The sequence below is a fragment of the Mustela nivalis genome (genome assembly GCF_964662115.1).
Source record: "Mustela nivalis genome assembly, chromosome: 18".
NCBI lineage: Eukaryota > Metazoa > Chordata > Mammalia > Carnivora > Mustelidae > Mustela > Mustela nivalis.
In genome coordinates this window covers 46653883-46669543 of record NC_139037.1, presented here as the reverse complement: position 1 = coordinate 46669543, position 15661 = coordinate 46653883, and the positions used below count along the sequence as shown (strand labels likewise).

The 15661-nt window shown below is 46.8% G+C and overlaps 1 protein-coding gene across 1 annotated transcript; it reads left to right on the top strand.

Moving 5' to 3' along the window:
* Nucleotides 1-386: 386 nt before the first annotated feature.
* Nucleotides 387-11334, top strand: LOC309852643 (uncharacterized protein). Its single transcript, XM_082709714.1, has 5 exons — nt 387-508; nt 839-963; nt 4991-5043; nt 5536-5729; nt 10852-11334. The coding sequence occupies exons 2-4, from the start codon at nt 863-865 to the stop codon at nt 5694-5696; spliced, it is 315 nt and encodes a 104-aa protein (XP_082565840.1). The 5' UTR covers nt 387-508; nt 839-862; the 3' UTR covers nt 5697-5729; nt 10852-11334.
* The last annotated feature ends 4327 nt before the right edge of the window (nt 11335-15661 follow it).

Here is a 15661-nt window from a genome sequence, read left to right as displayed (position 1 = left end):
CGGACTGCCTCGCTTTAGTGGGTTCCGGGTCGACGGCTGTTCCTTTCTCCCTTCAAGTCGTCCTCGTTCACTTCCGCGGCGGGTCGGTCGGCGAGAAAAGGGTGCGGCCGAGCACAGTTCGAACGCCAGCCCAGGCGTTGATGCAGGTCGCAGACGTCCGCCACTGTGGCGTCGCGGCCTCGGTCGCCCGCCTCAGGTAATGCGTCGGGTCTGTGAGCCCGGGCTACGGGCAGAGGCACGCCACAGAACACGCCCAAGGGAAACAAGTGTCGAAACCATAACACGAGCCGCTGCAGAAGTGAGAAGGTAGCTTTCGTGTCTCTCTCAGGTCGCCGCCCCGGCCAAGACACGTTCCCGCAGCCGCAGGTAGGGAGCAACGGTCGCCGCCGCGCTGCCTTCTGGGACTTGCAGTTGCGGCGCGCGCACTTCCGCCGTCCGCCGGAAGCGCCGCCATTGTTCCACGAACTCAGGGGAGCCTGAAATCCGGGATCGGCGCGGAGGCTGGGCTGTGGGCTGGGCGGGGCGGGATGGAGGGCGGCGCCGGACCGCCGCGTCTTGTGCGGTGCGGGGGGAGGGAGCGGGGCGGGTGGAGGGTCCTTCTGAGGGGCTGCGCAGGGGTCTGTCCGATGCGAGCCCCTCCGGCTTTCTGCAGCTGGTCCCGCGAGAGCCCTCCTGCAGCAGAGCGCGGCTGCGTGTGATCGTGTCTGAGGTTCTGCTGCTCCGGGACAGAAGCTCTCCCCCCGCAGAGGAGGCCGGCTGTTGCGGGTTTCGGGCCGGCGTGTGGGCATCTGGGGCCTGTCCACCCAGACGCGTCTTTTTCCCTCCCTGCGTTCGACAGGGCCGCCTTCCGCGGAGGCGCTCGATGCCGCAGGTGGTAGCCCAGAGTCTCCTGGGCGAGCGAGGCTTGCTTTCCCCCCAGAGGCCGCTCCTGCCTCAAGAACTTGGACACGTTTTCTTCCACGGGTACGTGCTCTTGAACTCAGCTTGAACACAGAGTGCATGTTTTCCCAGTGAACAAAAAACGAGAGACAGTCCAGGAAGAGCAGCAGCAGCCTTTGGGTCTGTGGTGTTGGGGCGCCTGCGTTGGTTGTGTCTGTTCATGCCCGGTGTTAGGGGCTGCGGGAGACGGGGCTTGGAGGTGTAAAGAGCCGGGACGTGAAACCGCCCTGTGCGTGATGGCTTCGAAGTGGATGCCAGAGAGCCTCAGAGTAGGAGCATCTGGCTGTAGAAGTAACTCGGCGCAAGAGAGAATGCGAAGTGGGAATAGCCGAGGAGGCCGCTGAGTGTCCATTTCTAGTTCGGAACCCCGATGGAAGCCATAAAGAAAATTCCTGGTCACCCAGAGGTGTCGAGTTGAGGAATGAGTACAGATGTAGGGCTGGAAATAAAGGAGGAGGCAGCAGTGGCAGGGAGGTCTGGGCAGAACATGAAGCCGGGGCAACACTTGAGACCCCACCCGACAGGCAGGGAAAGAGCAAACTGCCCTAAACCTGCAGCCCCAGAGAACCTGCCACACCAGCCCTCTCTCAGGTCCAGCATGAGGAATGGAAAAGGAATTTTCCATGTGACTAGATCTACCGTGTCCTGTGTGTCCGCATGACATTAAGCTCTATAAATGCTACTTATTAATCCTCACAGTAGCATCATGACACCAGGCCTGCTGTTCTCCCACATGTCTACAGAGGAAGAATCTGAGGCCTAGAGAGGGTAAGGGGGTCTGCTTAGGAGCTAGGAACTACAGAGGCAAGTGGTGGAGCAGAGTGGCATTCCAGCCGTTGCCCTCAGATGCCTCCAGGCAAGGAAGGAGAAGATGGGAGGGTGGAAGTGGTCACGGGTAATAGGAGACTGCCCAGGGGTGGGCAGTGGTACCAGAACAATATAAATGGATGCAGAACCTTGGTCAGCTTTCTTGGGTGTGGAGTACATTTGTAGTGTGTGTGTTTAGGAGTGAGAGGACAGAGAGAGGATGGACAGGGTGAAGTAGGGGAGACCGGAGTGCTGGCTACTCTGAGGGCCTACCTGTGAGGAACAGGAGCATGGAAGTAACTGGAAGGGAGGGCTGAGCACTGGGATGCAGGAGTTTACTTGACCAGACAGAAAATCTCTCCCCTGAGAAGTTGAAGAGAGCCATTTGGGAGGGTGTGGGCTTAGAGAGGTGTGTGTGCCAGGAAGGTGGTGGAGTCACTGATTGGAGTGAATTAAGAGGCAGTTTTATCTGCACAGATCAGATAATAGTGAAATAGCAGGAAGGGTGAGTGAGAGCATGGACCAGTAGCTGTGGGAGCAATAGAGACGGTCTCATACCAGCTAGGACTCAAAAACCATCAGGGGCAGGCAGAGAGGGTGGCCAGTAGTCCAAGGCAGATTGCACAGAGCTCCTAGGTAAGAGAGGCTGAGAGGTGGGTCGTTGATGAAGGATGCTAAGAAGGAGGGTAGGGGGGAGTCCCTGGGTGGCTCAGTTGTTAAGCATCTTGCTTAGGTTCAGGTCATGATCCCACATCGGGCTCCCTGCGCAGTGGGAATCCTGCTTCTCCCTCTTCCACTTCCCCTGCTTGTGTTCCCTCTCTTGCTATCTCTCTCTATGTCAAATGAATAGAGAAAATCTTAAAAAAGAAAAAGAAGAAAGGGGGCAGTCGGGTGGGCAGGGCTGTATATACAATTCAGCTTGACATATTTTGAATAACTTAAATTTATATAAATTTTATTTTCTTTTCTTTTTTTTTTTTTTTAAGATTTTATTTGTTTATTTGACAGAGAGAAATTACAAGTACACTGAGAGGCAGGCAGAGGGAGAGAGAGAAGGAAGCAGGCTCCCTGCTGAGCAGAGAGCCCGATGTGGGACTCGATCCCAGGACCCTGAGATCACGACCTGAGCCGAAGGCAGCGGCTTAACCCACTGAGCCACCCAGGCGCCCCTAAATTTTATTTTCTATTCTACTCTTTTTGATCAGTCACATTCTAAACATAGGTAGACATTTCCTGTGTGGTTTTCTCATATTTCTTTGAGGTTACCAAGTTTTTGCTTTATGTTTTTGCTATAGTAGCTGTTGAGCAAATAAATAGTCAAGATTATTATGTCTTCCTACGGCCTAACTTTTATCCCTAAAAAATGTCGTTCTCTTAGTGATCTTGCACTAAAGTGTAGGCCATATCCTTTTTTTTTTTTTAACTATCCTTTTATCACCATCTTCATACTTAGAACTTGTTCCGTCTTTTTTTTTTTTTTAAGATTTTATTTATTTTTTTTGATAGAGATTATAAGTAGTCAGAGAGGCAGGCAGATAGAGAGGAGGAAGCAGGTTCCCCGCTGAGCAGAGAGCCTGAGGCCGCGCTGGATCCCAGAACTCCGAGACCATGACCTGAGCCAAAGGCAGAGGCTTTAACCCACTGAGCCACCCAGGCGCCCTTTGTTCCGTCTTTTGATGGTGGGATTTCTGCACTCATGCTCTTGATAATTCAGACCGCCGTTGGACATTGCCACACTGCTTTGCATTTAACAATTCCCTTCTCCGTGGTAGCTCTTGGCACCACACTTTGGTCTTCCCTTCTGGTGACGCAGGGCAGCTTCCTGACTGTTTGTTCTCTTGTTTGTGCCTTTGCTATTCTGACCCTTTGCATTTATCTGTTGGTGACTTTTTAAAAGAAAATAATGAGGGCACCTGGGTGGCTCAGTGGGGTTAAAGCCTCTGCCTTCGGCTCAGGTCATGATCTCAGGGTCCTGGGATCGAGCCCTGCATCGGGCTCTCTGCTCAGCTGAGAGCCTGCTTCCCTCTCTCTCTCCGCCTGCCTCTCTGCCTACTCATGATCTTTGTCTGTCAAATAAATAAATAAAATCTTAAAAAAAAAAAAAAGAAAAGAAAATAATGAGTTAAGAAGGCCCTACTAGAGGTTCTAAAGGCTCAGCTTACATATTTCTCAGAACAAAGCACAGAGATCAAAGCAATAAATGAGAAAGGTAGCAGCAGAAAAGCTTGTAGCCTCCAGAGCTGTAGGAGACCAAATTTCTGCTGCTGTAAGGTGCCAAGCTACCTGTAGCAGTTCCGGCACCCTCAGGAGGCGGTGTAGCAGGCAAGCAGCTTGCTCATCCGTAGAAGGGTTCTTCAGCAGATTTGTCAGCAAGTGGTGGAAAGGGGACTGTGGCTCTGGTTTAAGATTACGGCCTTCGCTCTGGCAAAGCCCAGGCTAGAACATAGTTCATGCTCTGGTGCTGTAGAAACCAGACCCCACATTCACCACCACTTTTCTTTCCTTTCCATTCATTCATAGAAATATCAGTGCTGCTTTTTGTCCCTGCCTTGTCTCTTACATTTTAAAAAATTTTTTAAAGATTTTATTTATTTATATGAGAGAGATCACAGGGAGGCAGAGAGGCAGGCAGAGAGAGAGAGGGGGAAGCAGGCTCCCTACTGAGCAGAGAGCCCAATGCAGGGGCTCAATCCCAGGACCCTGGAATCATGACCTGAGCCAAAGGCAGAGGCTTAATCCACTGAGCCACCCAGGCGCCCCATCATTGGGATATTTTTAAATTGTCCAGTTGTCTTAACACTCTGCTCCTACCTCCCCTTATTTAGTCTCTTGAAATGACAGGGAAAACTGGCCGTTGGGTGTTGAAGGATGGGTGTGTATCTGTGGGGTCACCGTTCAGATATACCCGCATGTGGCGGGGCATTTTCCTTGAGCCTGGGATAGCCCAGCTCCATCCCTAGGCTCAGATCTGGGCAGGCTGGCCCATTCCACATCTGGAAAGCTGGCTTGGTTGCCACAGAGGACCTCAGAGTCTTGGACTTTTTAAGGTAGTTGGTCAGAGCCCTATCTCCCAACTCCCCATACCCTAAGGGAATGTTCCTCAAAAGGCACCGGCAGCCCTCTCCTTTGTCTGGGGTTGGGAGTGGGCTCAGTCTCATGGGCTTACTGAGGTGGGGCTGAATTCCTCATTGTTCCCTTTTTCACCAGCCCTGCCTTCTGAGGACCTCTGCTTTCTTCACCACAGCTTCTTCAGGTATGAGGAGGAGATGGAAGCACACTCATACGGTCCCATCCCTGGTGAGTTAGGGACCTTTTTTTCCTCTCTTTGCCTCAGTCTCGTCAGCTGTAAAAATAGGTCTAGGAATACCATCCTCCTTATCAGTCTGACACATGTAATGTGTCCTGTGCCTTTATGTGAAAGCCAAAGGGTCTTTGTAGATAAAGTACCTTCCCTGTGTGGATGAGCTAGGACCTCCTAGGACCAGATCGAACATGAGTCTCCCACGCCTGGTCGCCTGGGACAGGCCTCTGGCTCAGACTCTGTCTGTGACAGCTGCATGGCAGGATCGTGAGGATGGGCAGAACTAAGCCTCCTTAACCCATTCATCCACCCTGGGGATCTCTGAGTGGGGTTCCTGTTGTTCCTGCGACCAAAAATCAGAAGCACTGGTATGACCAGTGATAGATGAGCCCCTCGGAGAGAAGTGAAAACATGAGCCTGATCCCAAAGGTGGGAACCCCAGGAGTGCTCATAGATATCATCTTGAACACATGTTCTTTCCTTCCCAGTGCTGCCCCATCCCCCTGACCCAACCTCCACACTGGGGAGGCAGAGCCCCATGGTAACATGGGTGATATTTCAGCCAGCTGTGAGCTTCAAGGACGTGGCTGTGACCTTCACGCAGGAGGAGTGGGGACAACGATCTGGCCCAGAGGAGACCACACCGTGACTCTGGAGACCTGCAGCCACCTGGTCTCTCTGGGTAAGGCGAGCTCTGCCCATCACAGCAGTTTTCTGCTTCAGGGACTCAAAGATCTGGCTCTTCTTACAGAAAGGTGAGAGCAGTCCAGTGACCTGGTGAGTTAACATGGTGAAGTTGCTCTCCACAGGAGCCTGGGTCCAAGGAGGGAAAGAGGTACAGGGAACTTTCTTGGGTGTTCTCTGTTGCTTCCTTGCATCCAAGGCAGCCACATTCTGACCCATGTAGGGCTGTCCCTCTGTCCCCAATCCATGAAAAACACATGTCATTCTTGTCCCAACATTTCTCATGTGTGGGTTCATTTCTGTTCCCATCTTCACTTTGATCTTCACCTCTCATATCCTTCATCTATTCCCAGGTGCTTGTGCCCCCTCTTTTCCTTGAGTCTCCCATCCTCACTTCTACTCAGGGCAGATGGATCTCTCCGTCATGCCTTGTCTTTACCCTGTAGTTGGGTGTCCATCCCTCCTCATGTTGGACATTCTTACAACTTGTAGATGATCCAGAGATGTGGTGAGAACTTCTGCATCCTAGGAAATGGCAACAACCTATTCCTTCCAGGATTCCTACTAAATCAGTTCCTGGACTTGTTTTCCCACCTCTCCTCATACCATCGGTCCACCTGCCCTCCATGGGTCTTTTCCTTGCTCCAGCCAGCTGATCACATCCGGTGTGGAAAGCAGAAGCCCTGGTCAATGGGGAAAAAATACAGGACTTTGTGCTCTGCTCAGAGAGTAGGAGAACCATGTCCTCTGGCCCAACCCTCAGTCCCTGGGGTTAGATGTGGAAGTATTTATTTATTCATCAGAGAGAGAGAAAGAGAGAGGAGTACAAGCAGGCAGAGGGCAGGCCGAGGCAGAAAGAGAAGCAGGCTCCCCGCTGAGCAAGGAGCCTGATGTGGGACTCGATCCCAGGACCCTGGAATCATGACCCGACCCAAAGGCAGTGGCCTAACCGACTGAGCTACCCAGGCGCCCCCCTTTTTTTCTTTAATAGTGGTACCAAGATATAATTCACATGCCATATGATTCATTCATTTGAAGTATAGAAAGGATTATAGTATATTCACAGCATCTGTGTCTATCACTATAATCAATTTTAGAACATGTTCATTACCCCCAACTAATGGGGCTGCTTCTGATATTTGTTTTTGTTTTGCTTTAATTAATAGGTTCTATTTATTAGAGTTTTATGTTTACAGAAAGTTGAGCAGAAAGTACAGAGTTCCCATTTATCACCCTTCCTCACCACATACAGACACACACACACACAGTTTCCTCTATTATTAATATCCTGTTTTCTGTGGTACATTCGTTACAATGGGTGCAGCTGTATTCACACATTACCAGTAGAGATCAGTTTACATTAGGTTCACTCTTGGTGTTGGACATTCTGCGGGTTTGGGTAAATGTATAATGCCACATCTCCATCTTTATCAAGCAAAGTAGTTCCACTGCCCTAAGTATTCTCTGTGCTCCACCTGTTTTTCCCTCCCTCAACCCTAGCTCCTAGAAACCACTGGTTATTTTACTCTTTATAGTTTTACCTTTTCCAGAATCTCCTGTAGTTGGAATCACACAGTAAGTGGCATTTCTTTCTTTTTTTTTTTCTAAAGATTTTATTTATTTGTTTGACTCAGAGAGAGAGATCACAAGTAGGCAGAGCAGCAGGCAGAGAGAGAGGAGGAGGCAGGCTCCCCGCTGAGCAGAGAGCCCGATGTGGGCTCAATTCCAGGACCCTGAGATCATGACCTGAGCCAAAGGCAGAGGCTTAACCCACTGAGCCACCCAGGCACCCCAGTAAGTGGCCTTTCTTAACTGGCTGCTTTCAGTTAGCTGTAAACATCATGTGTGTCCTTCACACCACTTTGGACCTTCACAGTACCATCAAGACGTTCCCCTAGCCAGAGGTGTTGGGTTTATCTTGTATTTTCCTGCTCTTTCTTACCTTGTAACTCTCACCTACAGCCTTTGTTACTTTTTCCTCTGAAGTGTCACCCGCTTTTACTTGTCCTTGGTCCTTAAAATGATGCCATTCTGAATTCATTATGTGGACAGCATCTTTCTTCTCATCTATTATAGATACTACTTTCTAGCTGACCCACACAGTCTGTTTTCCTCATTTTGAAATCTTGATGGAGACACTGTATAAAATGTCTGGCCTCCTTTACCCAGTTTCCAATGACCAGGCACAACTCAGACACATCTTAACCACCCTGAGACTTATTTCCTTCTTCCTGTCTCCACATACACTTTCACTCCCTTTCAGTGGGCCACTGTTTCATTTGAAAAAGTTCTCATCATCAGGGATTTCAAGACAACACCAAAAAGGAACACAGCTGAGTCTTGGGAAGGAGAACAGTGTTGGTTGTGGAGGGTGTTAGGCTTAGAGAAGGACTTTGTCCAAGAGGGAAATGCCCCCCAGAAGTCAAAGGAAGGCCACAGAGTGTAGTTAATACTTTGCCAAATGGAGGAGACTTGTCTCCTTAGCACTCCTGGAGAGTGAAGCATGGGGACTTGATCAGAGGCCTTGATAGTACTAGATGTGGGTGGCTACATGACGAAATGGGAAGAGTGACAAGTAAAGGGGGAATTTTGGAGGATCCAGGCAAGGTCCCAAGCTGGAAACCTACACCACTTATCAGAGACCCAATATTTCAACAGAGGGAGGAGTCCCCATTAGGACAGTAACAGGGGAGGCCATATCAATGGCACCATGTACTAACAGTGCACCACAGGCCAGGCACCTTGTGGGACTCATATAGCAGTTCATTTGTGGATCGAAGTAAACCTTGTAAGCTAAGGGTTTTTATTCCTGGCTTACTGTCAAGGAAAATGAGCTTTAGAAGTTGCTAGTTAGGGGTGTCTGGGTGGCTCAGTTGGTTAAGCGTCTGTCGTCAGCTCAGGTCATGATTCCAGGGTCCTGGGATCAAACCCTGTGTGGGCTCCCTGCTTGGCGGGGAGTCTGTTTCTCCCTCTCCCACTCCACCTGCTTATGTTCCCTCTCTTGCTGTGTCTCTCACTGTCAAATGAATAAATAAAATTAAAAAAAAAAAAAAAAGTTGCTAGTTAGTGAAACTCAGTTGCAGCCCAGCCTAGCCAGCTACTGCTTCAAGGACTACACTGCTTTTCTGGGAAGTCTGTGGCATTGATTACAAAGTGGGTAGAGAGTTTTTCTTCTGTGGCTAGCCTGAAGAAATAGTAGAAATGGTGCATTAAGAATATTAAATCTGGGGATGCCTGGGTGGCTCAGTCGGTTAAGCAACTGCCTTCGGCTCAGGTCATGATCCCAGCGTCCTGGAATCGAGTCCCACATCGGGCTCCTTGCTCGGCAGGGAGCCTGCTTCTCCCTCTGCCTCTGCTTGCCATTCTGTCTGCCTGTGCTCGCGCTCTCTCTCTCTCTCTCTGATAAATAAATAAAATCTTAATAAAAAAAGAATATTAAATCTGGGGCTCCTGGGTGGCTCAGTGGTTTAAAGCCTCTGCCTTCGGCTCAGGTCATGATCCCAGGGTCCTGGGATCGAGCCCCGCATCGGGCTCTCTGCTCGGCGGGGAGCCTGCTTCCCCCTCTCTCTCTGCCTGCCTCTCCGCCTACTTGTGATCTCTGCCTGTCAAATAAATAAATAAAAATTTTTTTTTTAAAGATTTTATTTATTTATTTGACAGAGAGAGATCACAAGTAGGCAGAGAGGCAGGCAGAGAGAGAGAGGAGGAAGCAGGCTCCCCGCCGAGCAGAGAGCCCGATGCGGGACTCGATCCCAGGACCCTGGGATCATGACCTGAGCCGAAGGCAGCGGCTTAACCCACTGAGCCACCCAGGCGCCCAATAAATAAAATCTTTAAAAAAAAAAAAAAGACTATTAAGTCTGTGTTGGTGTTTGGGATCATTTCAAGATGCGGAATCAGAAAATAGACTGGGTGCCTGGGTGTTTCAGTCATTAAGCGTCTGCCTTCGGCTCAAGTCATGATCCCAGGGTCCTGGGATCGAGCCCCACATCAGGCTCTGTGCTCTGTGGGAAGCCAGCTTTTCCCTCTCCTGCCTCCCCTGCTTGTGTTCCCTCTCTCGCTGTCTCTCTCTCTCTGTCAAATAAATACATAAATTTTTCTAAAAAAGCGGGGAGGGGGGTGCACCTGGGTGGCTCAGTGAGTTGAGCCTCTGCTTTCGGCTCAGGTAATGATCTCAGGGTCCTAGAATTGAGCCCCACATCGGGCTCTCTGCTCACCAGGGAGCCTGCTTCCCTTTCTCTCTGCCTGCCTCTCTGCCTACTTGTGATCTCCCTCTCTGTCTATCAAATAAAGAGATAAAATCTTAAAAAAAAGAAGAGATAGACTAAGATTCTGGGTCAATAATCTAGGTTGAGGTACCAGTTAGTCTCTTTATTAATTTCCTGCGGCTGCTGTAACAGATTACCAGTTTGGGTGCTTAAAACAACACAAATTGATTCTCCCATGATTCTGGAGGCCAGAAACCTGAAATCAATACCATTGGTTTGAAATCAAGGTGTAGAGTCATGCACCATTGGAAGGGTCCAGGAAGAAATCTGTTCCTTGTCTCACTCACCACCTTTTGGTGGCTGCAGCATTCCTTGGTTTGTGCCCATATCACTTTAGTCTTTAAGGCCAGCATCTCTAAATCTCTTTGTTCCATGTTCATCACTTCTGTGTATATCATACCTCTACTTAGGGCCTACACAGATACTCTCCCTAGCTCAAGTTCCTTAATTTATGGAAAGACCTTTTTTCCAAGTCAGGTACCATATTCATTCGCTTTACTGGCAATTATATTGTAGGTATCTTCTGTGGCTATGAAGGCTGTATACCCTTAGGCCCAATTCTATCTGGATCTTTCCTTTAATCTTTACCCTCCACTGCTTGTTCTTATTCCTCTTCTCCCTCTGCAGACCAGTCTTCCTGGGTTGCCTCTTCACTATCTCTGTTTGTTTTTTATATGTTATCACCACTGCCCTGTTTGCTGTTCCATCCCTTTTTTTTACATCCTGTATGAAATTACAGTCCATGGATTAGAAACAAACCCAGAGATACCTCTCATACTTGGTGGTCTCCTCCATCCCATCCTTCCCCTCTAATGCATCTCCAGTAATTCAGGTATTTTGGATTTCTTTCAGATTGGAAGAATATATTTGAAAAGAAAGAGTCACCTTCCAAAGAAGATTTTGCTGTGGAAGAACCATTCCACCACATAGAAATGAAACACTGCCTACAGGAGGAGGTCCCCTGGTTGGTGTCATTAGGAGAAAGGCAGGATTGGAAGAACCAGCTAAGGGAGCACCAGGAGGACTCTTGGAGTCAAATGGTACTTACCACAGAGACACTGTTTGCTCAAGGGGACCATTGTGAGCATGACCTTGGGGGAAATTACCTGAGTGTAAGCCTTCTACCTCCAACATTACTCACAAGAACACATTTCCGTACCCTTGACTCACAGGTTAAAAAGTTGAAACAGAATTCAGTTTTCATGAATCATGAGAAAGGCCAGGTTGATAGAAAGCCTTATGAAAATCACCAAAGTGCTGGAGTCTTCTGTCAGAGCATTTATTTGAATAAACTTGGAAATGTTGAAATGAGAAATAAAAAACTTTGTGAATATACTGTCACTAGTGACTCTTTGAGCTACGGTACCTCCCTGCAATTTCATAATAGACTTTTCTCAGCAGAGAACAATAACTGTCCAGACTATGGAAACATCATCAATCATAGCAAGACTTGGAATGAACACAAGCCGATGCATCTTAGAGAATGTCAATATGAGTGTGATGACTGCCTCATACAAACCAGAATAAGTGATTGTAGAGAAGCACCATTTAGGTGTGGGGAGGAACATAATGCCTTCCACGTAGCCTCTTCTTTTACTGTCTGTGACATCATTCAGACTGGAAAGAGGCCACATGCATGCAGTCAGTGTGGAAAATCTTTCAGCTGTTGTTCTAAGTTTGTTGTACACCAGAGAACACACACTGGAGAAAAGCCCTATGAGTGTACTCAGTGTGGCAAGTCTTTCAGCCAGAGCTATGACCTTGTCGTACATCAGAGAACACACACTGGAGAAAAGCCCTTTGAGTGTAACCAGTGTGGGAAATCCTTCACCCCGAGTTCCAAACTTACTAGGCATCAGCGAACTCACACTGGAGAAAACCATATAAATGTCACGAATGTGGAAAATCTTTCAGGTGGATCTCTAACCTTATTGTACATCAAAGAATTCATACTGGAGAGAAGCCTTATGAGTGTACTCATTGTGGAAAGTCCTTCAGTCAAAGGTCGGACTTTGTTGCATACAAAAGGACTCACACTGGAGAGAAACCCTATGAATGCAACCAGTGTGGAAAGTCCTTCATTTGAAGCACTCAACTTATTAGACATCTGCGAATTCACACTGGAGGGAAGCCATATAAATGCAATCAGTGTGATAAAGCTTTCAGTGGGAGCTCTCACCTTATTGAGCATCAGAGAACTCATACTGGAGAAAAACCTTTTGAATGTAATCAGTGTGGGAAAGCCTTTACTGGGAGCTCTCACCTTCTTTCCCAACAGAGAATTCATTCTGGAGAGAAACCATATGAATGTAATAACTGTGGGAAATCTTTTTGGCAGCGATCACAACTTGTGCATCAGCGCACCCATACTGGAGAGAAACCTTACAAGTGCAATCATTGTGAAAAAGCTTTCAGCCAGAGGTCTCCCCTCATTGTGCATCAAAGAACACACATTGGAGACAAGCCCTATTGGTGTAACATGTGTGTTAAAGCCTTCAGTCAAAGGTCACACCTTATTGAACCTGAGAGGACACATACTGGAGAAAAACCCTATGAATGTATTGACTGTGGGAAAGCCTTTAATGATCGGTCAACACTTCCGAAACATGAAAGAACACACACTGGCGAGAAACCTTATGCATGTAATCATTGTGAAAAGGCCTTTAGTCAGCGATGTCAACTTACTAGGCATCGGAGAATTCATACTGGAGAAAAACCCTATGAATGTAATGAATGTGGGAAGGTTTTCAGTTATAATACATCCCTTATTCAACATGAAAAAATTCATGGGAGAGAAGCTGAATAATCAAGATGGAGACACTCACTGCCAAACCTTTATTAGACATTAAGTAACAAAGGTGTGACACTCAGTGTGGTCTAATGACCATGGATTTCCTTGGAGTGTTCATTGAAACCACACATTTCCAAGCTTACCTTGATCTATTAAATCAGAATCTCGTGGTAAAACCCAGGAGCCTGCAATTCCTAAAAGCAGCACAAGTAATTTGTATGTACACTAACTTGCATTTACGTCTGCATTTAGATGAGAAGCTGTGAACATAACACTGATTTGAAACTTTTGTCAGAGCTCTTAGCAGGAGTTAGGGAATTCAGTATGTAGCTGTACCCATCAAATACTCTTTTCAGTGTAAGCAACCACCCAAACTTAATCAGACATTGTCCCTGTGACACATTCCTAGAGACAATGGACTGGAAGATATTCTCTTTTTTATTTTATTATTTTTTTTGGACTGGAAGATACTCTTAATGCAAAGCCCCAAACAATCTAAGAAGAAATCTTTGCATGACGAAGTTGGCATTGAGTGATGAAATATGACGCTGGCCAATGTAAACCAGCAGTTAACGCAACAAACGAGGATTGAGGTTGGAAAGTCTTCTGAAATGGTTTTTATTGGATTTGAAAGTAGACTCTATATCAAGAACTCCATTGTGCTCTAATTTTAACTTTGTTGTTCAGGTTGACTATAATCAGAGCTCACTGTATAGCAATATAGAAAATATTTATCAGGTGAAGTGAAAACAGGACCCAAAGTTGTATATACTCAAAATATTACAACCACATGAAAACATGCATGCGGATGGTAAAGAAGGTCAGTTCAGCAGCACATTCAAAACAAAGGCTGAATCAACAACAGTGAAGAAAGGGAGAAGCCGTAACTGCAGATTTGAGCAAGGTGACAGCCGGTGTGAGAGCATCACCTGGAGATGCAGAGTGGAAACGCTGAAGCCAGGATCATGTGAGGAGAGGGGCTGCAGCAGTACAGGCCACAGCCCCCAAGCAGAGCTGTACACCAAGAGGGGGGAGAAAAACAGGGTTATGTGAAGATCTGTGAAACTCCACATTTTCTCTCCTTTCTCCCCTACTTTTCTTGTCTCACAGTGACTGTCTGGCTGTGGGTAAGCAGAAAATAAAGCAGGAAAGAAGTTATATACTAAAAATGGTCTGGGGAACTAGGAAATTTGGTGGATTATGTTCCAAAACAAGTGCTGCATTGTTTGGGCATCGTGAGAACCTTCACCCAAACAGCTGGTTCTTGCACTTTTCACCCTCTAGCAAAGCATGCCATTAAACTGGTCTCACCTACCTCTTTGAACTTCCCATCTTTGATAGCCTCTTCAATATGGATGGGAACCAAGGTGTGAAAGATGAAGAAAGCCTTCAACTTGAAAGAAAAAAATGTATGTAAGATAAAACAGAAGCCCCAAAGAGAAAAGATATTTGCGGAACCAAGTAGTTAAAGTTTTATTCTAAGAGTGAGTCAAAAAGTAATTGCAGGTGAAAAAATAAATCCAAGATGCTTTTTTTTTTTTTTTTTAAGATTGGGGTTTTTTAGAGAGAATAAGGGGGGAGGGGAACAAGGGGGGAGAGGACAGAAAATTTCAAGCAGACTCCATGTTGAACTCAGAGCCCAATGCCAGGCTGGATCTCATGACCCTGAGATCACAACTTGAGCCAAAACCACAAGTCAGACGCTTAACTGACTGAGCTACCAAGAGCCATGTATTTGACCCTGATGATAATACTACTTCTTAGAAGAGGCAGAGGACTCATGAAATTGGAATAAAAGAGGGGGGATATACAATCAGATTGTTCTGATTGGCCCTTCATAACAGTATTTGCATAGATACAATATATACAGTAGGTACTGAGGTTTTCTTTTTTAAGATTTATTTATTTATTTGTTTGTTTGTTTGTTTGTTTGACAGAGAGAGAGAGAAAGATCACAAGTAGGCAGAGAGGAAGGGAAGCAGGCTCCCTGCTGAGCAGAGAGCCTGATGTGGGACTCGATCCCAGGACCCTGAGATCATGACCTGAGCCGAAGGCAGCGGCTTAACCCACTGAGCCACCCAGGTGCCCCTGAGTTTTTGTTTTTGTTCTTTGCTTTTCCTAAGGAAGAAAACCAGAGCTGTGACATGAGTATTTCGTAATGGCAAGAGCATGAGATTCCCAGCACTTTCACCAACAGTAATGGTATAGTCTCTAGCTGTTGTAAAGTAGAAGAAGAAAGAGAGAGTGGGGAAAAGAGTATTTCAGTATCCTCATCTTAGGAAGCCACCTCTTAAATATAATACGATACATAGGTTATTTTAGGAGACCAAAATTGGAGCATAGAATGGTCAGAATGACCATGACAGAAATTAGAAGCTAATAGAGGAGCAAGAGTTGAGCCAAATCTACATTCCACATCAGAGCAGGAAGTCAGTAATTCTACAGACCATAGAAGATCAGAATTACAGACATGGCTTCAGGAAGAACCGGAATAGAAATGGTTAAGTTATTGATGAGATGTGTGACTGTTCCATAGGTTGGGCAAGGAGATCACTGGTTTTCATTTTTTACCTTCGGTAGTAACTCTTTCCCTGGTAGTTCACTACTTATTTTGGTAACAAATTATTTCCAGTGTTAAGTGAGCAAAACAACAGTACATGAGGACATCTGCGGTTGATTTGTGGGATTATATACAATTTTCTTTTTTTTAATTCAGTGTTGTTATAATAGTAGATTGACAATGTAAAAAGCAGACCAAAAAAAAAAAAAAAAAAAAAGATGTCAGACTTTTCTATCTGGCCAATTAGACTTTATTCAGAAGGGTAGGAATGCTCCTTGACTTTTTAGAAGTCCCTGATATTAAAGGTGGGT

What these genes read in the sequence shown, in the direction of transcription:
- LOC309852643 (XM_082709714.1), top strand. Translation starts at nt 863, where the DNA reads ATGCCGCAGGTGGTAGCCCAGAGTCTCCTGGGCGAGCGAGGCTTGCTT. An exon ending in GGACACGTTTTCTTCCACGG is followed by an intron (nt 964 to 4,990) that starts GTACGTGCTCTT and finishes TCTTCACCACAG; the next exon opens with CTTCTTCAGGTATGAGGAGG. An exon ending in CTCATACGGTCCCATCCCTG is followed by an intron (nt 5,044 to 5,535) that starts GTGAGTTAGGGA and finishes TTTCCTTCCCAG; the next exon opens with TGCTGCCCCATCCCCCTGAC.